Source organism: Chrysochloris asiatica, unplaced genomic scaffold, assembly GCF_000296735.1.
Source record: "Chrysochloris asiatica unplaced genomic scaffold, ChrAsi1.0 scaffold00151, whole genome shotgun sequence".
Classification (NCBI taxonomy): domain Eukaryota; kingdom Metazoa; phylum Chordata; class Mammalia; order Afrosoricida; family Chrysochloridae; genus Chrysochloris; species Chrysochloris asiatica.
In genome coordinates this window covers 7,109,120-7,134,624 of record NW_006408669.1, presented here as the reverse complement: position 1 = coordinate 7,134,624, position 25,505 = coordinate 7,109,120, and the positions used below count along the sequence as shown (strand labels likewise).

The window sequence follows — 25,505 nt, the reverse complement described above, 5'->3', positions numbered from 1 at the left end:
ACTTAAGAATTATCGGCATTCCAGAGCAGGAAGAATCACACAAGTCCACAGAGGAGATAATTGAAGAGCTTCTAGAATAAACTTTTTCTAACATCCTGAAAAGCAAAAAGATAAGCATTCAAGAAACTCAATGAGCTCCAGGAACAATAGACCCTAAAAGACAATCACCAAGACATATAATAATCAAGCTTTCCAAAATCAAAGATAAGGACAGAATCCTGAAAGCAGCTAGGGAAAAGAGAAGTGTAACATACAAAGGCAAGCGAATCAGTTTAAGCTTGGATCTCTCAACAGAAACCATGCAGGCAAGAAGGCAATTGGGAGACATATATAAAACCCTAAAAGAAAAAAAAAACTGCCACCCAAGAATCCTCTACCCAGCAAAGCTGTCAATCAAATACAATGGTGTAATCAAAACATTCCAGGATAAATAGAAGCTAAGGGATTTTGCCAAAGCCAACCCTGCGATGAAAAACATCCTAAAGGAAGTTCTGTGGACTGAGAACCAGCAAGAACAGACCAGAGAATGACATACATGGCATCATCTCCCTGAACTCAGTGGACAAATGGAAGAATCAAGAACAGAATAAAATTATAGAAACAGAGGATCTGGGAGGTCAGTCTATGATCAAAACAATTACAATGTGAAAGAAGTAGCGAAGCCAGAAGCAGAGGCAATGATGGGGACATGGAGAAGGGGAGCGACTGAAGACTCTAGATCCGTGAGAAGAGCAGGACTAAGAACCGGTGGCCAGGAGGCAGCCTTGTAGAATATGCCCTTTGTAGGTGTAACTTATTATCTATACCTGAGTGTTTTATGTTTTGTTTTGTTTTGTTTTGAAAAAAGCTAAAGTGAACAAAGGGGATTATAATCATTGTAATGAAACAAGGTGTATGATTTATTGAATGTAAAATTGATGATCTGCCCTGTATACTTTCACCAAATCCACAATAAAAACCTTAAAAAAAAAAAAAGAAGAAGATGGAAGGAATACAGTGTAGTTACTGAACAAAGTGACTTGGTCAATGTTCAGCTATTTCAGGAGGAAGCATATGATGAACTAATGATATTTAAGGAAGATGTCAAAGCTACACAGAAGGTACATGTGCTAATCTATGCCAAGAAATTTGGGAGGCCAACTAACAGAAAAAGATTTATATTTGTGTTCATTTCAAAGAAAGGTGATCAGAGAGAATGCAGAAATCCTTAAAAAATATCATTAATATCACAAGCAAGTTAAGATTTTGTTGAAGATTTAAAATTTAAAACAAGTATGGCAGCACATAGAGAAGGAACTGCCAGAAATTTAATCTCAATTCAAAAGAGGACTTAGAACAAATGATATCATTGATGATGTCAGATGGATCTTGGCTGAATGCCGAAAATACCAGAAATATATTTATTGTGTTTCATTGATTATGCAAAGGCATTTGGCTATGTGGATCATAACAAACTGTTAACAATGAAAGAATGGGAATGTATTAGGGAGTCCTGGTGTGGTGCTGTGGGTTAATGCACTGGACTTCAAAGTCATTTGGAACTACAGGGTTGGTAGCTCGAGCCCAGCAGCCACTCCTCGGAAACCCTATACAGAATCATTATGGGTTGGAACTGACTTGACGGCATTTAAACATTACAATTGTACTCATGTGAGACCTGTACTTAGACGAAGAGGCAGTGTTCACCATTGTACTACCAGGGCATCATGACATAAACTGAGTTGCTCTATATAGGAGCACCAACATAGGCATGGAGTATTTAAAACCTGATGTCAGAACCAAATAGTCTTTGAATACTATTTGAGAGTTATTAGGTAAACAGGTTTGATGTTTTTAGGTAAACAGGGAGGAAGCAAAAAAGTGGGCGGAAGTGAAGTTCATTGCAGGCCAAGAGAGAGCATGGGACAGCTCAAAGTGGTAACGGCTGTGAGCAGGAACTTCATCATGAAGCATCTTATATCAGTGTAAGCAATTCTTCAATATTCCTGAGAGCATTGATGACTGGCAGCAAGTTTCATGTTGGAAACTGACATGGTAAGATTAGTTACTTAGGAAGAGCAAAGAAAATTCAATACAGAGATAGAAAATAAATGGAAGCATGCCCAAAGCTAGAGAGACCTATTAAGAGCATCTTGGGTAGCAATAACGATGACAGTAATAATTTGCCCCCACAGGAATACTAATCATCAGTGTACTCATTGGTAATATGGAATGAATGTGGAATCACTGTGCATAACTGTTCCTGGTAATGCCATTCAACAAAAACACTAAGCATAGTTCAGAGGTAGGGGTGGAGAGAGAATGTGATTATGTAAAAAAGGGCAAACAAATATGGCCCAAAGTTTGAAATGTATAGTTTCAAAAATAGATAGAATATAGAGCAGTTTTCCTGGTAAACCTTATCTTACTGATCTTTTTTAGGGGTTGGGTGGCTAAGAGTTAAGAGGGAAGGGTTAGGGTTGGGGCTTCAGCTAGGTCTGGGCCAGGCCTAAGACTTCATGTATTGTTAGGGTTAGGGTTAGGGTTAGCACTAGGGTTAGTGTTAGGGACAAGGGTTGGTTGGCACTGTGGTTTAATGCACTAGACTGCAAAATCAGCAGCTGAAACTCACCAGCCGCTCCTCAGAAACCCTGTACAAGGTTACTGTGGTTTGTAATTGACTCAATGACACATAATGACAGCAAAGGATAAGGAAAAAGGTGTGGTCTAGTTTTTAGGATTACAGTTGTCGTTGTCAAGTGCCATCGAGTCGATTCCAACCCATAGCGACCCTGTATAGGGTTTCCAAGGAGCAGCTGGTGAGCTTGAACCGCCGACCGAGTTAGTTTTACGTTTATTAATTTATTTAGTATTTGTCTTGAAATCTAATTTGATTTCCTCTTCATTTGGAGTTTCTGTAATTGAATGATTCCCTCTTTTTCACCCTATGAGGGTTTTGTTGTTGTTGCTGCAATTATATCTCTGGTTCTCTATATTCAATCTTGTTGTTGTTAAGTGCCATTGAGTCAGTTCCAACCCATAGCAACACTGTATAGGGTTTCCAAAGAGCAGGTGTTGAGCTTGAGCTGAAAACCTCGCGGTTCAAACTGGCTTTGCAGTCCAGCGCATTAACCCACAGCAGTACACCAGTATTCCTTTTCAGTCTTACAAGTCTATTGTACTTTGTATACTTTGACATCTGGATTGAGTGTAGGTAATATTGTTATGTACGTTAGTCTAACGTCGTCTGCTGTTGTTAGTTATTTTTCCAAGTAACTCGTTTTAGTTGTTTTGTTGTTGTTGTTTGTGTGCTGTGTGAGGTTGGTCTGATTTTTACAAATTCTTTTCATTTTTGTTTTTCTGAAAATGACCTAATTGGGCTGTCATCTTGGATTGACAGTTTTTCTAGATATATGATTCTTCGTTGACAGTTTCTTTTAGAGTTTTATATATACCTACTTGTCTGCAAGGTTTCTGCTGAGAAATCAGACTGTGGTTTTATTATTCCTCTTTTGTAAGTAACTTTTCATTTTCCCCAAGCTGCTCTCAGAGTTCTTTCCTTGTATTGAGTTTAAAATTTTTTGATGTTTTTCTTTTGGGGTTTGTTTGAAATTTGATCAACTTCTCATCTTTCATGATGTTTGGGAAGTTTCCTTACAACAACTCTTGGCCAATATTCTGTATGGGTTTTTGTTTGTCTCTTCGTGTTCTGGAATTCCTATCACATGTAAGTTATTCCTCTTGAAGTTCCCCATGTGAATCAGTGACATTCGTGGATTTTTTTCTTATTGTTCTTCTAGTGGATGATTATTGAGAGGTTTTTCTTGTAGCTCAGTAAATCAGCTTTCCACTGATTCAATTCTATTTCTTTGACCTTTTAGAGTATCATCTGTTTCTGAAGTCTTAGTGTTAGAATTCTGGCTTTCTGATTACTGATTTTGTATGATGCCCATTTTTTTCAATTATTTTGCAGTTTGTTTCCTGATTTTTTTCATAGTTTTGTCTGCATTTTCCTTGATTTCATCTGTAGTTTTCTTGATCTTTTTCTCAGTCCGTTAAAGTTGCCTAATTAGCATTCTTTTAAATTCCTAATCAGGCAGTTCTGAACCTTTTCTGGCGTTATTTTTTCTGACTCTGGATTTGGGTGGCTTGTTTGAGGTACTCTGTCTTGTTTGTGTACACTGAAATTATCTGTTTTCCCCAAGACATTGTGGTGTCATATTTAATATAAAATATAAGTTAACAATTGCACACTGGTGTATTCTCATGTACTCACTTGGTGGATGTGGTGAAGACTGAAAGTGTGAACACAGCTAGTTCTCTGTTCATTGTTTCTGTAGCATAGTTCAGGATGGCTTCATGTACCTCCAAATCTGGGGCACTGTACCTGATGCCCAACCATAGATAGAGCAGAGGTAATACAGGAGAGGGTGATACTGGCTGCTGGATTGGTGAGGGTGGGGACTGGTCACACCCCCATCTACATGGCGGGCACAAGAAAATGGGAGAACTGCACACCCTTGCTACTAACATTAATTTGCTTCCTATCCTCCCAGTCTGCTGTCTCAACATCCATTCATAAAAGTTCAAGATGGTAGCCCCACTCCACTTCAGCCCACAGTCCACTCATTTTTGAGCTCTCTCTACTCCTGTTAAGCTGCTTCTTCCAGGTGGCATTCTGTCCTATCCTGTGATACTCAGAGTTCCAGGATTACCATTGTGTCTTTTTTACTCTGTTTCCCATGCCTTTGCTGCAGAGGGCTGCCACAGTGTGCATGCCAACTCCACAATCTTGCTTAGAACCTCTGATCTTATGGATCTAAGCACCAGATCTCTCAGCCTTGTTTTGATAGGAACACAGTCAGTCCTTATTCCTTTGCACCTTCTGCCTCTGTAGACATCATTATTCCTGTAAATTTCTCACTCTGTTTGAGTAGCAGTAACATTCAGCAGGTCTTATATGGTCTTAAAGCCTAGAAATTTTCACTCCATGTACAAAAGTATTCCCTAAAACCATTGCCATTGAGTTGATTCCAACTTATAGTTATCCTTTAGAACAGGGTAGAAATGCCCCACAGTGCTTCCAAGACTGTAATCTTTATAGAAGTACATTGCCACATTCTTCTCCCACTGGTAGATTTGAACCACCTACCTTTCAGGTAGTGCTAACTATGCCACCAGATTTATTGTATATTTTCTATAGGATGTATCTGAATTGAAATCAACTGGACAACAGTGGGTTTGGTGGGTTGTGTGTGTGATTTGCATCTTGGTGGTAATTCCAGGGTGACACAAATGGTCAATCACTTGCCTGTTAATCAAGAAGCTGGAGGTACAAACCTACCCTCCAAACACAGACCTGGTGATCTGCTTCTAAAAGGTGATCTGCTTCTAAAGGTCAAAGTGATCTTGAGATCACTATGGAGGTGTTCTTGTCTGAAATGCATGGGGTCTCCATGCATCAGAATCTATTCGATATCAGCTAACAAAAACAAGCTTGGAGGCAACATTGGATTCATGTGCTCAAATCCCACGAAGGTCTCTTGTCAAAGAAGTGAATGAGAATGAAGGCCCACATACCAGTCAGTGTGACTCAGTTTAGATCCTGCCAGTGGTGTAAATGGAGCAAACAATGACATCATAAGCTACTGTACTCATAATGCAGAAGTTTGGTCTTTGTGATGTGAGTTGCTGAGAGCGGAATCACACAGCTATGCTTGTTAGCAGTGAACATGGCTATAGATTCAGAAACTAGATGAGCCCTGCTTGGAGCTTTGGGAATATTGAGGGTCACTCTGAGTAGGGAGGATACCATGGGAACAAGAAAACTGTGGAAAACTCCAAATCTGCCTTCATTGAAAACCCCACCACTTGGTTTTATCTGGTCCCCTTTTTTCTAACACCTGTGTCTTCTGGGATTTTTATTTTGTTTTGCTATTTTGGAAGTCCAGACTCAGAGCTCTCTAAAATTAGTGCTTGCCAGAGTCCTGTGCTGTGGTGCTGTGGGATAAAGCACTGGACTGCAAGGTCAGTTTGAACCGCAAGCTCGGTGATTCAAACTCACTAGTCGCTCTTCAGAAACCCTATGAGTCAGAAGTGACATGATGGCCCTTAACAACTGGAGTCCTGGTGTGGTGCTGTGGGCTAATGCGCTGAACTGCAATGTTGATTTGAACCACAAGGTCGGCAGTTCAAATTCACCAGCCACTCCTCGGAAACCCTATACACCATTGCTGTGAGTTCAAACCAACTCAGTGGCACTTAACAACCACATATATGAAACATTAGCAGAAGGAACACTGGTGGAACAGTGATTCAAGTGCCCAGCTGCTAACTAAAAGATCATTGGTTTGACTCACCAGCCCCACTGAGGGAAAAAGATGTGATAATGTGCTTCTAGAAAGATTAGAGGACTGAAAACCCTATCAGTCAATTCTACTCTAAAGGGTCACTGTGATTAGGACCCGACTTGATTGCAGCAAGTATACATGAGGGAGCCCCAAAAATTCATGGAATCTTTTACTTAAATTTTTCCATGTGGTGGTGATGTGCTGTGGAGTTAGAACCGGCTCATAGTGACCTTGTACAGGGTTTCCGAGGCTGTAAATCTTTACAGGAGCAGAAAGCCTCATCTTTCTCCCTTGGAGCAGCTGGTAGTTTCGAACTGCTGACCTTGTGGTTCACAGCCTGATTCATAACCACTGTGCTACCAGAGCTCCTACATTTTTCCATAGATTTTTTTGAATTTCATTTGTATGAGTTGGAAGGAGCCCAAGGTGTGCAATGTTGAAAGAGCTCAGCTACCAATAGAAAGGTCAGTAGTTAGAAGCCACCAGCCATTACGGTAAAGAAAGATTTATTAGTCTGCTTCCATAGGGAACACTATGGAACAGTTCTACTCCTTCCTATGAGTCAGAATCTTCTTGACAGTAACAGGTTTGGTAGGATGTGTTAGTTAAAGGAACCCTGGTGGCACAGTGGTTAAGTGCTCGGCTGCTATCTAGAAAGGTCCGTCGTCCACACCCACCAGCTACTGTGTGAGAGCAAGATGTGGCATCTGTTTCCATTGGTATTACAACCTTTCAAACCTATAAGGTAGTTCTGCCCAGGCCTACAGCATAGCTGAGAGTCAGAACTGAATTGGTGGCAAGAGGTTTTCTTTTCTTTCAAAGTATTAGCCAGGATGATGCTAATCATTCATGTGGTCGACTGCTAACAGGAAGGTTGAAGTTTTGAGTTTGCTCAAAGAAATCTCAATAGAAAGACCTGGCGATCTACTGGTGACAAATCAGCCATTGAAAGCAGTTCCACTGATAAACATGGGGTCATCAGAGTAAACTGATGAGGACTTGATGTGTATCAGCCATTGTACAAGTTATAGCACTGAAATACACAGAGGTGGTCTAGTCCTTGCTGATGCAAACAGCAGTCTCAGGGGATCTGGAGTAACTTTTTTATTGGCATTACCAGCAATCCATTCTGCATGGCATTTCCACTTTCATGCCCCCAAACACTGCTGTGTAAATCCAGTACCTAAACTGGCTTTCACTGACAGCAGAGTGAGACACCCAGAAAATGTTTAGCAAGCACTTGCTTTGTGCCATCACCCTGGAGATACAGAGGAACCTGTGCTCAGTTGCTTCCTTCTTTCTAGCCTCTTACCATATAATGGGCAAACTTAAAACGTGTTCCAACCATGTAGGACAAATCAGGACTACCCCCATGGGGTTTCCAAGGCTGTATGTCATCTTCACAGAAGCAGAGGGCCACAGCTTTCTTCCTCGAAGTAGCTGGTGGATTTCAACCACCAATCTTTTGGTTAGCAGTTGAGTGCTTAACCACTACACCAGAAGGGTACCTCTGGTGACCAAGGAAATGCAATTATCTAGTGTGCCTGAGAGTTGTTTGGAAAACCATCTCTAGCAATGACAGTTCTTCCTTTTCTCTTGTTTCATTAGAACTATCATATGCTTGGATCTTCAATGAATATCCATCCTTTGTTGAAGAAGACAGTCGGAGATTTGTTTCTCAGGAGACAGGGCACCTCTACATAGCCAAAGTGGAGCCATCCGATGTGGGAAATTACACGTGTGTGGTCACGAGTATGGTGACCAACGCCAGAGTTCTAGGTTCTCCAACACCTTTGGTGCTACGTTCTGATGGTATGAAATATTTCCAAGTATAATTGTCATTTAAAATCTTGTGACTACAAGCAAAAACAAACTGGAAAAGGTGACAAATACAACTGTATAAGTTGAAGAATTCTGTCTGATTTTTTTTTTCCTGAACAAAGAATACCTATATGTATTCTTGACTAAATGGCTAAAATGATTCCATAAGCCATAGGGCCCTATGCATAATAATTATACAGTATCAGCTAGATTATACCCAGAGCCCCAAATGGAAAGGTGGCACCACTTCTTCCAAACTTCTGAAGGATTGGGAAGGTGAGAGCTGAGCATTATAGCACGTTGTGGAACCCATCAGAATGGGGGGCTCTCTGTGCCTTCCCAGATTGTCCTTCCATGAAGCCACCTCTGTCAGCCTGAGATTTTTGAACCTTTCACTATTTTATGATTGGTTAAAAAAATAACCCTTAAAAAAAAAAGTTACTAAAGAAAACGAAAAGTTTCATTACCCCTTTGATGGCAGTTTAAGGGGAGCCTTTAACTGCCACAGAAAGAGATTTGTAAGCTTGGGGGTTGACCCACTTACACAAAACGGTATCTCCCTATCTGATGCAGCACAAAGCCCTGGCCACAGTGGATCTAAGCACTCTTCCCTGCCAGTAATAGTTGCATTTGACCTTTTCCATGTATTAAGTCACTGTTTCCTGCCTCCAGGGAACCATTTAATAAGTTTAAGTTGGGTGTCAGTGCTACCAGGGAACCATTAAGAAAATTCCATACTATAATTTTGGTTCTTTAGGAAATTTTAAGAAATCTTAATACAGTTTGTATTTCAGTTTGACCGTAAATGTCCAAATTAAATGCAGAATAATAACATACAAACAAAAAAACCCTCCCATTTTATATACAATAAGACATAAAGTGGTTTTCTCAGAACTGTTTCTGTAAACAATAACATAAAGTCACTGAACCCCAAATTCTTTTTTTTTTTCATGTTGAGCCCCAGATTCTTGAATATTTATTTATGTTGCATGTTGGGTCCGTGTTAGAACTCAGTCTAGTAGTATCGTAACTGATGACGAGTGAGTAGCTGAGATCATTAGGAGGAGTTTATTCAAAAAAGACCGAAAGAGTTATATTTAAGAAAAACAAGACAATTGCAAAGGTAGCAATGAAACGAATAAAGTTGTATTGTGTCTTTACAGGTGTGATGGGTGAATATGAACCCAAAATAGAAGTTCAGTTTCCAGAAACATTTCCAGCAGCTAAAGGTTCAACTGTAAAATTGGAATGTTTTGCCCTTGGAAAGTAAGTTTTATAACCTCTGATTTATGTGTGGAAATATTAAATTGCTCTAAGAGTTCAGGGTGCCTTTTAACAGACTCTTCTCCTTTTTTCTTAATTTCTGCAATTTACTTTCATTTAGAGGCAAAGGAATAATAAAATACAGGGGAAGTCCACAAATGTAATTTAATTAGAAACTTGCAAGGCAATTGGGAGAAAATGATTCTGTCTTCCTAATTTCATAAATTAAATCAGTAATACTTTTTCTTTGCTTGGACATGTGTTGTATTTTAACACAGTGAGTCAGTATTACTTTTTTTTACTTCAGGTTTTATTTTTTTCCTCTAAATCCTAAATTAACTCAAGAAAATGCAGTTTCTTTTATCAAAATATCAACTTTAAGCACTAAATCTTTGCACCAGGTTTATATAACATAATTGACACCTGGAAGAGTTCTGTATTTGGAAACCTGTGCTTTTTTGCTCTTTCCTAATCAAAACTTCATTTTGTCAAGCCAAAAAAAGCTTCCCGACATCAGTTCAAGAAAAGCAAGTAGCTTATCATTTTTTTTCTTAGTCCTGTACCTCAGATTAACTGGAGAAGAAGTGATGGACTGCCATTTCCCAGTAAAATTAAATTGAGAAAGTTCAATGGTATGCTTGAAATTCCTAATTTCCAACAGGAAGACACAGGTTCATATGAATGCATTGCTGAGAATTCACGAGGGAAAAATGTTGCCAGAGGACGCCTGACTTACTATGGTGAGCATCCACTTTGAGCAAATTGGTGATCCCATATTAACTTTTCTCTCTTATCTTGTTGTTGTTGTTACTGGGGTAGGCACATGTCATACTGTAATTTCACAGTCCAAATTGTATTATTTTATGTTTTGTTTAGAATCCTGGTATAGCACTATAGTTAAGCGCTGGACTGCTAACTGCTAGGTTGGTAGTTCAAACCTGCTAGCTAGTCCTGGAAACACCCTATACAAGGTTGCTATGGGTCAGAACCAACTCAATAGCACTTAACGACACCATATTAAAGAGGACAAACTCTTACTGTAAACTAAAGAACACCCAAGTTGTTGAACTGATTCTTCAAATCATAGAGGAAATTAAAAACAATATTCAACAATGAAGTTTGAGGTAGAAAGCCTTTTATTTCGCATTTTTAAATGATTCCTATGTTACTGAAATATTTTGAATTTTTTCTCCAAGAATCATCTTTTACACAATGAAAAGTATTAAGGAGAATTTTCTGCTCCTTCCTTGAGACATCTTTATTACCTTTATCTGGAAGAGTTTCAGTTGCTGCGTTAACAAACCACATAAACTCAAGCTCTTACTGAGTCCTTCCATAGCTGTTATCTCCCTTCCAATAATATATCTGCGCAGTGTTTGCTGCCTTTAATTTGCAATCACATTTATTTGATGGACTGCTCAATTTGAGTTAGGAAGGGGTAATGATGTTACCTTTACTTAGACTCTATTTGCAGGGAAATTAAATTGTCTTTTTTTTTCCCCCCTTTTCCAAATTTGCTTTCAAATCCCTTTTACACAGAAAAAAATAGGAAAAAGAGAAGAACAACTTAGATTGTTGATGGTTTAAGTTCAGTGAATGTAGGTTTGTAATTTTGCCATTAGAAATTTTGTGAGACTATTATTGGGAATTGATCATCCAGTTCTTAGTCACAGGTGTGTGTATAGATCTATCGGTAGTTTCATTCCATCCCAGGCTGATAAGTTTTGAAAGGAGCAAATGCCTTTCAATATGAAATAGGGAAAAGTGATTTGGGGATGAAATACATGTCAGATTGAGCAATTCATTTGTATTAAAAATAAAGAAAATAAAAATAAGACAAAGCTTAGACTTGTGACTTTTCTCTAAAAGCTATGTAGCCAATGTTTCATTTCAATTTCATTTATAAAAGAACAGTTTTATTGGATAGAAATGGAAAGACAGCTCTTCCCCTCGGTTTCAATTGAAGAGAAATACATAAACTCTTTTTCCATATGGAGGATGCAAATGCGGATCCCACACTAGGTACCACATGCATAATGCAATGTGAAACCAGTAAGACATGACACCTCCCAGTTTTGGATCTAAAATGCAAGCTGAGACTTGGCTGAGTATGTTGTGTATATTGAATGAATTTCATTGCAAGTGGTATGTTGCTTTCATTTGTAAAAAAGACTTTTCCAAATATCTTCTAAAACATAAGAGAAAACGATAAACTCACTTTATCCAAGTGATTTGCATGTATAATTTGAAGTTGTTTCTTTTTCTGGTAAAAAAAAATCATATTATGATTCAAATTGAACCAATTTATCCATCTTTTGCTGCCTTCAGTTTAATTTGCACAGAGGTTCATAAGATGCTCACTGGTTTGTATTTAATTAAGAGTTATTTCTAACTTGAGGGAAACATTTTTTTTCCCCTCGGCTATAGAAGAGAAATTCTATGGATGTTAATTTTTAGTGTATAATTAAGACTAGTATCTGCTGTCACTCATGTATTAAATTGTTACCAGTTGCAATCTTATGATTCAAACATCCACTTGGAAAATCAAATCAAATGTATTTACCTGTATGCAAAACAAAACCAGAAAAAATAAAAATAATAAAATCTTGCCAACAAGTTGGGACCTCATGTATATCAGAGTAAAACTGTGCTCTGTATGTGTAGGGTTTTCCTGGTTGTAACCTTTCTGAAGCTGATCACCAGAGCTTTCTTCCAAAGTATGCCTGAAGGGGTTTGAACCAATATTTGGCTAGTGATCTAACCCTTAGCCATTTTTGCCACCCAGGAACTCCTAACTTTCTACTCATTGAGAGATGAGGAATATATTTAAGTGCCCAGAATTTTTAAAACACAGAAAACATAATGAGTCTGGCTTAGTTAATGACAGATTCCAACATCCATCCTTATATCTAGAAACATTTCATACATGCAATTTATAAAATTTTGTTAAACACATTTCTAGTCACTATGAAGTCCTGGTGTGGCACTGGGGATTAATGCACTGGACTACAAAGTCAGTTTGAACTGCAAGGTCGGCAGTACAGGCTCACCATCTGCTCCTCAGAAACCCTATACAGGGTCGCTATGGGTCCAAACTGACTCAACAGCGCTTAACAACAACAACTAGTCACTGTGCTGAAATTTGGTGTGCCACTGTAGGATACACACTGGACCACAAGATCAGTTGAATTGCAAGGTCGACAGTTCAAACTCACCAGCCACTCCTCGGAAACCTTATACAAGGTCACTATGAGTCAGAACCAACTACATGGCACTTAGTAGCAACAACAACATACTGAGTTTGGGGTCCTGTGTGGTGTGGTGCTCTAGGATAAACACAGAACTGTTAGTCACAAAATCAGTGGTTCAAACCTACCAGCTGATCCTTGGAAACCCTATATAGAGAGTCACTATGAGTCAAAAGCAAGTCAATGGCACTTCACAGTAACAACAACAATGCTGAGTTTAATCACTTATTATAATCATATGTCTATTTACATTTATCTGGATGAGTTTTGTTTGTTTTGTTTTAATGAGATTGCCTTATTTATTTATTGCTGTTCTTATATACACATAGCAAAGCCTCACTGGGTTCAGACCATAAAGAATGTGGAAATCGCTGTGGAGGATAATCTTTATTGGGAATGCCGGGCAAGTGGTAAGCCGAAGCCCTCCTACCGATGGTTGAAAAACGGAGACGCTTTGGTGCTAGAGGTAAGGTTGTCTAGCTAACTCTCCTCTCCATTTTGTTCAATAAAAGCATTCTCCAGAACACAGCACAGAAGTGAAATTGTTAGTTTGCATACACTTTCATTTGCATGTGAATGATACACACACACAAATAAGTCAAGCAACCTAGTCTACCAAGGAAGCGTGTTTAAACACTGAATTTCATTGAAAAAGGTGATTTATGAATTTAAGCTACAAAGTAATGTGCTCCATTTTTGGTATTGAAATTAGAGAAAACTCTACTTCAACCAAGTGCAGAATGTAATTTTCTTTTTCTGTTTGCTAACTTCGTATGCCCTGTGCAAAATAAATATGTGTATTGGTTGACGGCCATGTTCTATGGACACTCATTTTCTCCATCACTGTCATTCTCAAGCCATGCAATTTGTATTTTTTCATAAATTATGCACTAAGTTGATTATGTTCCTACAAATCTGCATATGCAGACTTCTAAATATACTGACAAATATTTGTGTTTCTAAGATCTGTCTTAAATGCACAGAATTTATGGTAGCTTGAGCAGGCATGAAGAAAAAAAAGTGGTGAAAACTCTTCTCAATGTTGATAAAGAAAACAACTACATGGCACTTTTTTGTTTCATTTGTGAAATTTGAATCACCATGAAAAACTAAAATGGCTGCAATGTTTTTTCTTGTAGTTTTGTTATTTATTTTAATACTGAGTGACATTTGGGCTGAAGGATGTTCATTAGTATTGCCAATGTGTGCCTGTTAAGTTAAATCAGCCTTTCACGTTTCCCATGAAAAAAGGTTAAGATTGAAATATGGAAAGTTTCTGTGTGATTTAAATGATAGTCAAGGATGTTTCTTTTTCTTCCAAAGGTGATGAATCTCTTTATATGTAAGATGTTTTTGTTGTCATTTAGGAAAGAATACAGATAGAAAATGGTGCCCTTACAATATCAAACCTAACTGTTACTGATTCGGGCATGTTCCAGTGCATAGCAGAAAACAAACATGGTCTTGTCTACTCCAGTGCTGAACTCAAGGTTGTTGGTAAGAATGAAATTTTCTGTTCTTATTTTATTTTTAAGCATCTCCATTGTTGCCAGAAGCAGTTTATTTAGTTTTCATATTACGTTCTTGCATGTAGCAATATCTACAGTATTACAACAGCATCCCTCAGGGGTTCTCACCAAGGCCTATGTGTATTAAGTACTATTTAAGGGAAATAGGAATTATTGGCTGGAATTCGGACCTAAAAGTTGAAGTAAATCGTAAGATAAAAGTTTTGTCCTAAGACATCCTGATCCAACTCTAATCAAACAAACTGAGCAGTGCTTTATAAGAGAATACATGACTTTGGTGTTCTCGGTTACAGATCCATAAAGTCCATAACAATATTTGAATCAATCACTTATGGATTCAGAAGGAATGGCCATCGTTTGTAGTAACCGTGTTAGTAGCATCAAACATTGGACATTGGACTTGCTGAAACCTTAATTTACTAAAGTGCAACTATTTGAAATTCTGTATTATTTTCTTCTTCTTGTACCTAAGGTTCAAGATAAAGAAAAATGTGTACCATGTTTAGAACTATTGTCTATAATGGCATGTTAAATTGCAAATTACTGAAAATCCAACCAATAATGGGCATAACATAAATGATAGGAATGAATAAACCAAAAAGGAAATGAATGAATAAGTGAGTGCGTGAGTAAGGGAATAAGATATTTATTGTCCCGTATATGGAGAGCTCTGGTAGCGTAGTGGTTACGAATCGGGCTGCGAACCTTAAGGTCAGCAGTTCGAAACTACCAGCTGCTCCGCGGGAGAAAGATGAGGCTTTCTACTCCCGTAAAGATTTACACCCTCGGAAACCCTGTACAGGGTCGCTATGGGTCGGAACCGACTCAACGGCACTTAACAACAACAACAACATATGGAGTCCTGGCATGGCACTATAGGGTTATGTGCTGAACTACAAAGTTGGTTTGAACAGCAAGATCTGTGGTTCAAGCTCACCAGCTGCTCCCTGGAAACCATATACAGGGTCACTATGAGTCAGAACTGACTCAACAGCTCTTAACAACAACATAGTTTATATGGAAAATTTGAATTTGGAATTCTATATAGCTTGGTCTAAAGCTGAAACATTGTCAGCATTGTCAAGTTCTATATGATGTCCCTCAACACATTCATTTGATGTCCTTCACTACATCTAACCTAGTAGAAACCAGATAGCCTTCTTAATTTCTCGAATTACAGTCACTGCTCAGAGTTTCAGTAAGACTCTGTTGTGTGATGTGAAACATACACCCATCATTGTCCCAGCACTTAGGACCAGAGTGTTATAAAGTATTGTTTATTTCATTGAGTGGTTCCCAGCAGGGAGCTGTGTTTTGCTAGTAACAGATATTTACTAATGTACAGCTACCCCGTAGGTAGATGTATATTAACAAATAGCTGTTGTAAGCAAAACACAGCTCCCTGCTGGGAACCAGTCAGGTACCTAGTAGGTAGATGGACTCCTGGTGTGGCACTGTAGGATCAGCACTAGACTGTAAACTACAAGGTCGGCAGTTCAAATCCACCAGCTGTTCCTCAGAAACACTATACAGGTTTGCTGTCATTTGGAACAGACTTGACAGCACTTAAAAAGAAACAGAAGTAAGTAGATGGGCTACAAATTCTGCGTAACATCCTATAACGTACACTCTCCTACTAAAAAAAGTTATCCTGGCCCAAAGTCTTGATGTAGAAACCTGGTTTAGAGGAAAGCACATCTCTCAACCCAGATGCCTGAAGTTTAGAGCCACAGCTCCATCAAAAATCAATCACTAGATAACTAATCAAATTCCTTGACCCCTGAGTGGATTCTCACTCGTAGTGACCTCTTGTGTTACAGACTAGTATTTCTCCCTAGGTTTTCCTTGGCTGTAGTTTTTTTTTTTGCAGAAACAGATAGCCAGCTTTTCTTTTGTGAGACTGCTGGGTGAATTCAAACCACTAACTTGTAGGTTAGCAACTCATTGCAAACTGCTGGTGCCACCGAGGAGCCTGCCTTCTGCACTGTTGTTGTTAAGTGTTGTTGTGCAAATCTGTATAGGGTTTCAAGAAGCAGCTGGTGGATTTGAACGGCTGACCTTGTGGTTATCAGACTGCCGCACCAGGATGCCAACAGGAGGGCTAAATCCTGAGGAGGACAGATTATCACACATAACCTAGCTGCTATTAACAGTGGTGGTGGGATACAGTAATATGGCAAAAACTGTGGGAATAGTCATTGAAGACTTAGGTTGAAACCTTGCTATATACTTATATTACATTAAGCTGTTTTGTTGTTGTTGTTAAGTACCGTGGAATCACTTCCGACTCAGAGTGACCCTGCACAGAGTTTCTGAGGCTATAAATCTTTACGGGAGCAGAAAAATCTCATCTTTCTCCCGCAGAACGGCTGATAGTTTCGAACTGCCGACTTTGAGGTTAGCAGCCCGATTTGTAACCACTACGCTACCAGAGCTCATTTCATTAAGATGATGAGTCACTGTTTATTCATCTTCAAAATACAGGGATCTACCAAACTACCTACTTCGGTTTGTGGAATTGCTGCACGAGAAAAAAAGTGTAAAAAATATATTAGACTTTACCCAAATATAATGTCGTTATGTCTTATTTTAGTAAAAGCTATTAATTTCTCAGGATCTTAATTTTAAGGCCAGTCACTGCTGCGTCAGTGGTTCTAACTCACTAATGGCTCCGCAGAAATCCTATACAGGGTTGCTATGATTTGGAACTGACTCAGTGGCTCTTAACAAGTGCTGTATAACTTGTCTTCCTTATCCCCAAATGATATAATTCATTGTGAGATAGTCTCTTATCAAACATTACGTAAAATCATGAGATTCTCCATCACTTAGAACATTAGATTTTTGGGGAGGTGCTCTAGGTTGTGAATGTTTTCCACCTGTATAGTAAAAAGAGTGATTTTCACATTAACATTTAACTATCTCCGTATCATTTCATTCAAATGGTCTGTTTTTCATGTATCGTGACAGGCAGGTGTTGTTTTGGGATTAGTATTCCAATGCATTATTAACAAACAGTGTTTTCTACATGGTATAATATTTAATATTATTGTCATTGTTGTTTGGTGCCATCTAGTTGATACAAAACACTGCCTGATCCTGGGCCAACCTCACAATCATTGCTACGTCTGAGCAAATTGCTGCTGCCACTGTGCCAAACCATCTCATTGGAGGTCTTCCTCTGTTTCTCAGACCCTCCACTGTGCTAAACATGATATCCTTGTCCAGGGACTGGTCCATCCATCCTGATAATATGGCCAAAGTGTGAGAGATGAAGTTTGGCCATCCTGGCTGCCAAGAAATTCTCTGGCTGTACTTCCTCTAGTACAGATCTGTTTGGTCTATTGGCAGGCTGTCGTACTTTCAATATTCTCCTCCAACACCAAAACTCAAATGCATCAATTCTTTTACTGTCTTCCTTATTCATTCTCCAACTTCATATGCTTATGAGGTTATTGAAAATACCATGACTTGGGTCGGGCACACCTTAATCCTCAAACTGACATCTTTGCCCTTCAACACTTAAAAGAAGTCTTGCACAGCATATTTGCCCAATGCAATACATCATTAGATTTCTTGAAGGCTGCTTCCATAAGTCTTGGTGATGAGATGTGAGCAAAATGAAATCTTTGACAATTTCAATCTTCTCTCCATTTATATGGGTGTGGTTTATTGGTCCAGTGGTGAGGATTTTTGTTTTAATTCATTGAGGTACAAACCATACGGAAGACTGTGGTCTTTGATCTTCACTAGTAAATATTTAAGTCCTCTTCACTTTCAGCAAGCAAGGTTGTATCATCTGCATATCGCAGGTTATTAGTAAGTCTTCCTCAAATCCTGATGCAACATGGTTTTTTTGTTTTGTTTTTCATATAATTCAGCTTCTCGGATTATTTGCTCAGCATACAGATTGAATAAATATAGTGAAATAATACAACCTTCTTGCACCACGTTCCTAATTTTCAACCATTCGGTGTCCCCACGTACTGTTTACCTCTTGGTCTGTGTACAGCTTCCTCTTGGGCACAATTAAGTGTTCTGGAATACTCATTCTTTGCCCTGTTGTCCTTGGTTTGTCATGATCCACACAATCAAAAGCCTTTTCATAATCAGTAAAGCACAGGTATACAGGTTTCTGGTATTCTCTACTTTTAGCCAAGAACTGTCTGATGTCAGCAGTGACATTTCTCATCCTTGTCCTCTTCTGAATTCAGCTTGAACCTCCAGAAGTTTTCTGTCAATGTATGGCTGTAGCAGTTTTTGTATTTAATAAAACTTTACTTACATGGTATATCAATGATATTATCCAATGTTTTCCACAGTCTGTTGAGTCACCTCTCTTTGGAATGTGCACAAATACAGATCTCTTCCAGTCAGTTGGTGAAGTAGTTTTCTTCCAAATTTCCAGACATAGATGAGTGTGTACCTCCAGTGCCATCTCTGTTTGTTGAAAGATTTCAATTTGCAGTCCATCAACTCCCGGTGCCTTGTTATTTGCCAATGCCTTCAATGCACCTTCAACTCTTCCTTCTGGATCATTGGCTCTTGATCATATTTCACCTCTTGAAATGGTTGAAGACCAACCATTTATTTTTGATACAGTGACTCTGTGTATCCCTTCCATCTTCTTTTAATGCTTTCTGCATCATTCAGTATTTTGCCCAGAGAATCCTTCAATACTTCAACTTGAGCCTTGAATTTGTTTCTTCAGTTCCCTCAGCTTGAGAAATGCTGAGCATGTTCTTCCCTTTTGGTTTTCTAACCATAGGTCTTTGCACATTTCTTTCTAATATTTGACTTTGTCTTCTCGAGCTGCCCTTTGAAATTTTCTTTTCATCTCTTTTACTTCCTCACATTTATTCCATTTGCTTTAGCATCTCTACAATGGAGAGCAAATTTCAGCATCTCTTCTGACATCTATTTTCGTATTTGTCTTCTTTCTTGTATCCTTAATGATCTTTTGCTTTCTTCCTGTGTGATGTTCTTGATGTCATTCCACAACTCATCTGGTCTTTGGTCTTTAGTATCTAATGCAGCAAATCTCTTCTTCAGATGATCTATAAATTTAGTTGTGATATATTCATGTTCATAATTTGACTCTCATGGACTTCTTCTAATTTTCTTCACCTTCAGCATGAATGTGCATATGAGCAATTGAAGGCCTAGTCCACAGTCTGTTCCTGGTCTTATTTTAGTTGATGATATAGAGCTTTTCTGTCATCTTTTCCACAGATATTGTCAATTTCATTTCTGTGTATTCCATCTGGTGAGACTCATGTCTTTTATATTGTTTGAAAAAAGAAAGACATGTGCAATGAAGAAATCATTCCTCTTGCAAAATTTTATCATGTGATCTCCACCATGGTTTGTATCACCAAGGCCATATTTCCAACTTCCAAACCTTTCTCTTTGTTTCCTATCTTTGCATTTCACTTGCCAGTAAATATCAATATATCTTGATTGTATCTTTGGTCAATTTCAGACTGAAGTTGGTAGAATTTTTCAGTTTTGTAATCACTGGCTTTACTGGTTGATGTGTAAATTTGAGTAATAGTGGTATTAACCAGTCTTCCTTGATGCTGTTGTTGTTGTGAAGTGCCGTCAACTCTGTGCCGACCCACAGTGACCCTGTGTAACATTTCTGAGGAGTAGCTGGTGAGCTTGAACTACCGGCCTTGCGATTGAAACCAATTTTGCAGTCCAGCACATTAACCAGCAGCACCTCACCAGAATTCCGGTCTTCCTTATAGGTGTATGGATATTATTCTATCACAGACAGTGTTGTAATTCAAGACAGATCTTGATATGTTCTTTTTGATGATGAATGAGATGCCATTCCTCTTCAATTTATCATTCCTGGCATAGCAAAGCCTGTGGTATTTAAACTCAAAATGCCCAATACCAGTCTATTTCAGCTCACAATGCCAAGGATATCAATGTTTATGTATTCCATTTCATTTTTTACAATTTCCAATTTTCCTAGGTTCATATTTCTTACCTTTCATGTTCCGATTATTAATGGGTTTTTATAGCTGTTTGTCTTCATTTTGTTCTGTACCTCATCAGCACATGAAGGTCCCGAAGACTTTATTCCATTAGTGCCATTATGGTCAACACTACTTTGAGGCAGCAGCTCTTCCCCAGTCGCATTTTGAGTGCCTTCCAACCTGAGGGGTGTGTCTTCTGGCACTATAACTGAATATTTTCTATATTGTCATTGTTGTTAAGTACCGTCAATTTGCTTCTGACTCATAGGGTTTCTGAAGATCACCTGATGGATTTGACCGCTGACTTGGTGGTTAGCGCTTCAGTTCTTATTCTACAGAACAATGGCATGATTCCAACATAGTAGTAGTGTTGTTGTTGTTGTTGTTGTTGTTATGTGCCATCCAGTCAGTTCTGACTCATAGCTATCCTACACAGAGCTTCTGAGGAGCAACCGGTGACTTTGAACCACTGACCTTGCAGTTCAAACCAACCTTTAGTCTAGTGCATTATCCCATAGTGCCAAAACACGACTCCTGTATATTAACTGTTATAATACTGTATTATTATAATAGTGTTATTATTAACTAATATATATTAACTACAATAATATATATACTAATGGAACGATGAGACTTTCTACTCCCGTAAAGATTTACACCCTCGGAAACCCTGTACAGGGTTGCTATGGGTCGGAACCGACTCAACAGCACTTAACAACAACAACAACAATGCATTATTATAGTAGTTAATATACTATTATACTACTATATTATAATGGTGGTGGTGGTTATGTGCCGTGGAGTCGGTTCCAACTCTTAGCGACCCTGTACAGGGTTTCCAAGACTGTAAATCTTTACTGGAGCAGAAAGCATCGTCTTTCTCCCATAGAACAGCTGATAGTTTCAAACTGTTGTCCCTGAGGTTGGCAGCCCAATTTGTAACCACTACGCTACCAGAGCTCCTTATTATATTATAATAGTTATAACATATTAACTATCATGATGCTGTATTAAGGTGCTCTGATAGCATAGTGGTTGTGAGTTGGGCTGCTAACCTCAAGGTCAGCAGTTCTAATCTACCAGCAGCTCTGTGGGAGAAAAATGAGGCTTTCACTCCTGTAAAGATATACAGCCTCAGAAACCCTATACAAGGTGGCTATGGATCGGAATCAACCCACGGCACACAACCACTGGCACCAACATACTACTATAATAGTTAATCTACTAATGCATACTGTAATATTTTTCCTTAGTTTGAAAGTTAAACTTGAGTATTTTGTAGCTGATTATGATTTTTTTTAACAAAAACGAATATTAATTCAATAGTCAGCCTTTGTTCTAAAGCTATTAAGCACAGACTGAGCGAGACACTGGGCCAAGCATGGTTTCCTGGAGGTCATAGGAGAGACGAACCCTACTCCTGACTTCATGTAACTAGCTTTTAAAAGCATTCTTTGAGAACTATTATTCTTTTATTTAACAAATTGAGCTATTTTAAAACATCAAGGAAATCTTTAAAAACGCTTGTATAAAGTAATCATGTCAAGATTTAGAACTTACCAGAAAACATAATAGCATGAATTACTCTTTTGGCGCTGAAATCCTGTATGTCACACAGTAAATCTTATGTCAAATGCTAACTTCTTGTGTGCCCGGCCTAATTTTAAAATGATTACGTCTACATTTGAAATTTACAATTTAAAAAAACTTAATGATCCAGTTCTCTTTCTGTCTCTCTTTCTCTTCAGCCTCTGCTCCAGATTTTTCAAAGAATCCTATGAAAAAGTTGGTTCAAGTGCAGGTGGGCAGCCTGGTCATCTTGGAGTGTAACCCCAGAGCCTCACCAAGGGCACTTTCATTCTGGAAGAAGAGAGATGGAATCGTGCAGGAGAATGAAAGGTATTCTATTCTGTTGCACAAAATAGTGGTGATACAGTTTCTTCTCATTTTCCATAGTGATGCTGACTTTGATTTTTAATATTCCAGCATTTCAGTAATGTAGGGGGGATGTCAGTTTAAGGACTAAGGTGTGCCTGACTCAAGCCATGGTGTTTTCAGTAGTTTCATATGCATGTGAAAGTTGAGTAATGTATAAAGAAGGCCTTAGAAGAATTGATGCATTGGAGTTATGGTGTTTGCGAAGAATATTGAAAGTACCATGGACTACCAGAGGAGCAAATAAATCTGTCCTGGAAGAAGTGTAGCCAGAATGCTCCTGAGAAATCAGGGTGGCGAGGCTTTGCTTCTCATTCTTTGGACTTGTTTTCTGGAAGGACTTTTCTTGATTGGTAAAGTTCATGAAGAAGAAGAAGGTCCATGAAAAAGAAGAAGACCCCCAGTTATTGGGGTAGAATGTTTTATTCTGTTATGCATAAGTTCACTTTAAGTTGGAACCATCTCGAAAGCAGGTAATAGTAACAAAAACAATGGGGGAGTTTAAGAACAAAAATATAATTATTTTAGGCTTACAACATTCTCCTTTTTATACTAAGCATTTTAAGTTTTACTGCGGTGAAATAAAGGCAACTAAAATTTTGTCACTTTAAACATTTTTAAGTGTACATTAATTATAGTGACGTTAATGACCTTTCCATTGTTGCCCAGTCATCACCACTACCATAGCCAAAAGATTTACATTACCCCACATTAAAGCTCAGTACCCCTTAGTAGTATCATCCCCCCAATCTTCCTCTCCTTAGCTCCTAATAACCAATAATAAACTGTGTCTCTGTGTCCTTGCCTATTCTAGGTAACTCTCAAACAGGGGAATTACACTGTTTATCCTTTGGTACCCACCATGTGCCATGCAGCCCATTTTTAAGGGTCATCCATGTCACAGCATGTCTCAGAACTTCATTTCTCTTGATGAGTGGATAGTGTTCCATTGTGTGGGTGTATCACATTCTGTTTATCCATGCATCTGTAGATGGGTGCACAACTTATTTCCATCTATTGGTCATTGTGGATAGTGCTGCAGTGAATATTTATATACAATTTCTGTTTAAATACCGTCTTTCAATTCTTTTCCATTTATATCTAGCAGTGGAACTGCTGGTTCATATGGTAATTTTTTGCTTCACCTTTTGAGGAGCTGCCAGGCTGTTCTCCTCATTGGTTGTAGTATTTCACATTCCCACAAGCAATGTACAAGGATTCTAATTTCTCCACAACTTCCTCAACATTCTGATTTCTCATTTTGCTTATAAAAGCAATCCTCCGTATGAAAAACCCATTGCCAACAAGTTGATTCCAACTTATCACAATGCTGTGCGGGTTACCAAGGCTGTAAATCTTTACTGGAGAAGAAAGTCTCTCACAAGGAGCAGCTGGTGGATTCGAACTGTTCACCTTGTGGTTAGTAACCCAGCATGTAACCCACTATATAACCAGGATGCTCTTAAACTTATTGCTCCTGAGTGAATTCTGAATCATAGTGATCCTGTATAGCATTTCTGAGACTGTAAATCTTTACAGGAACAGAGAGCCTCATCTTTCTCCCATGAAGCCACTGGTGGGTTTGAACTGCCAACCTTGCATTGAACTGTGTGGCGCTTACCCTCCAGCACCATCACGGCTCCATTTTCCAGTTGTGTGAAGTGATATTTTATTGTGGTTCAAACTGTTATTGCCTTCATGACTAATGATGTTGAACAATTTTTCATAGACTTATTGTAGGATAATCACTGGACTGTGACCCACAAGATAAGTGATTCGAGCTCACTCACTCCTACAAGAGAGAGAAATAAGGCTTTCTACTCCCACAAAGATTTTTTTTTAAGGCTTCGGAACCTTTTACAGGATTGCTGTGAGTCGAAACCAACTTGATTGCACTTAACAAGAACAATGACCATTTCTTTACTGCTTTAATGAAATGCTTATTCAAGTCCTTTGCTCATTTCTTGATTGGATTGTTTGTCTGTTTGTTATTAGGTGGTACTAGGACTTCATATATTCTGGATACTAGAGGCTTATCAGATAATGTTGTTAAATGCTATTGAATTGATTCCAACTCATCACAGTCTTGTATAGGGTTTCCGAGGAGCAGCTGGTGGATTTGAACTGCCAGCCTTGTGCTTAGCAGTCCAGTACTTATCCTACAGTGCCACACCAGAACTCTTTATCAGAAGTTACCAGTATTTTCTCATTATTGGAAGAGTTTTAGTCACCGAAATCACAATATTATTTTTTCTTTTTAAACCACAATATTCTTAAAATGAATATAAGTAAGTTTTAACATGCTAGAAGTTCTCTGTATAAGCAGCCAGACTGCTTCTGCACCCTCTGCCTGACAAGGAGAGAGCTGGGCCACAACACAGAGAAGGCGTGTTGCTGAACAGAGTGGTCCTGGCCGAGTGCTGACACCCAGTAGCGTGCGTGAGGCCAGGGATTGACAGAGCCTCTTCAAGATTTCTGGTGGTTCATTTGAACTCCAGTGATCTAAAACAAAACATGAACCAAGCAAGAAGTTATTGAAAAGATGTGAAAAACAAAAAGACCAAAACAGATGTAAGAAAAGACTGTGAAATTTACTATTGAATGTAAAGTAGCTAAGATGAATGGGGATAAAATGATGACATGAAAAAGCAACACCAGAAGAAGAAAACAGAAAATTTCAAAGGTTGGCTTCAAGAGACAAAGTAAAGTATTCTAATGGATTGTGCAGAGAGCTACAATCAGAAAATCAAAAGGGAAGAACAAGCTTTACAAATTGATGATCTAATTCAAACTCTCTGAGTTCCAATACTGAAGGATTCTGTGGGCAAAATATTGAATGATACAGGAAGCTTCAAAAGAAGATCGATGAAATGCTTAAAAATTTCGTCAGTGTCTCATTATTTTGTTGTTGTTAAGTGCCATCAAATCAGTTCTGACTCATAGTGACCCTGCAAAGGGTTTCTGAGAAGCAGCTAGTGGGTTTGAACTGATGACCTGTGGTTCGCAGCCCAGTGCTTGTCCCCTCCATGTACCCACAGTTAACAGCATTTGCCTCTATCCACTTTAACTATTGCATTCCCCCTGGCATCTTCTGCTATCTTCATCGCTTCTCTGCTAACCACCCTCTTGTTGTATTGTCACCTGTGTTAACATGTGTCTACTCTCTAGCCCATGAATAATTTTACCTCCCATCTCCCTACCCCCATAACCATCATAGATTATTTCTTTGATCAAAAACACTTTTTTTTTTTTAACTTTTTACTACATTGATTTTATACAATGTTTGTCCTTTCTGATTGACTAATTCCACTCAGCATAATGTCATCCAGGTTCAATCATGTTGTGAGGTGTTTCACAGTCAACATTATTTTTCAACATTTTGTAGTATTCTAT

At 38.5% G+C, this 25,505-nt stretch overlaps 1 protein-coding gene across 1 annotated transcript in view; it reads left to right on the top strand.

The window, feature by feature from the left end:
- Positions 1 to 25,505, top strand: part of CNTN3 (contactin 3 (plasmacytoma associated)) — a 499,366-nt gene that overhangs the window by 329,276 nt on the left and 144,585 nt on the right. Inside the window, exons 5-10 of the mRNA XM_006870787.1 lie at positions 7,938 to 8,141; positions 9,314 to 9,416; positions 9,969 to 10,153; positions 12,991 to 13,127; positions 14,029 to 14,158; positions 21,926 to 22,076. Coding sequence (XP_006870849.1) covers positions 7,938 to 8,141; positions 9,314 to 9,416; positions 9,969 to 10,153; positions 12,991 to 13,127; positions 14,029 to 14,158; positions 21,926 to 22,076 — 910 coding nt within the window. The remainder of the gene's footprint in view (positions 1 to 7,937; positions 8,142 to 9,313; positions 9,417 to 9,968; positions 10,154 to 12,990; positions 13,128 to 14,028; positions 14,159 to 21,925; positions 22,077 to 25,505) is intronic.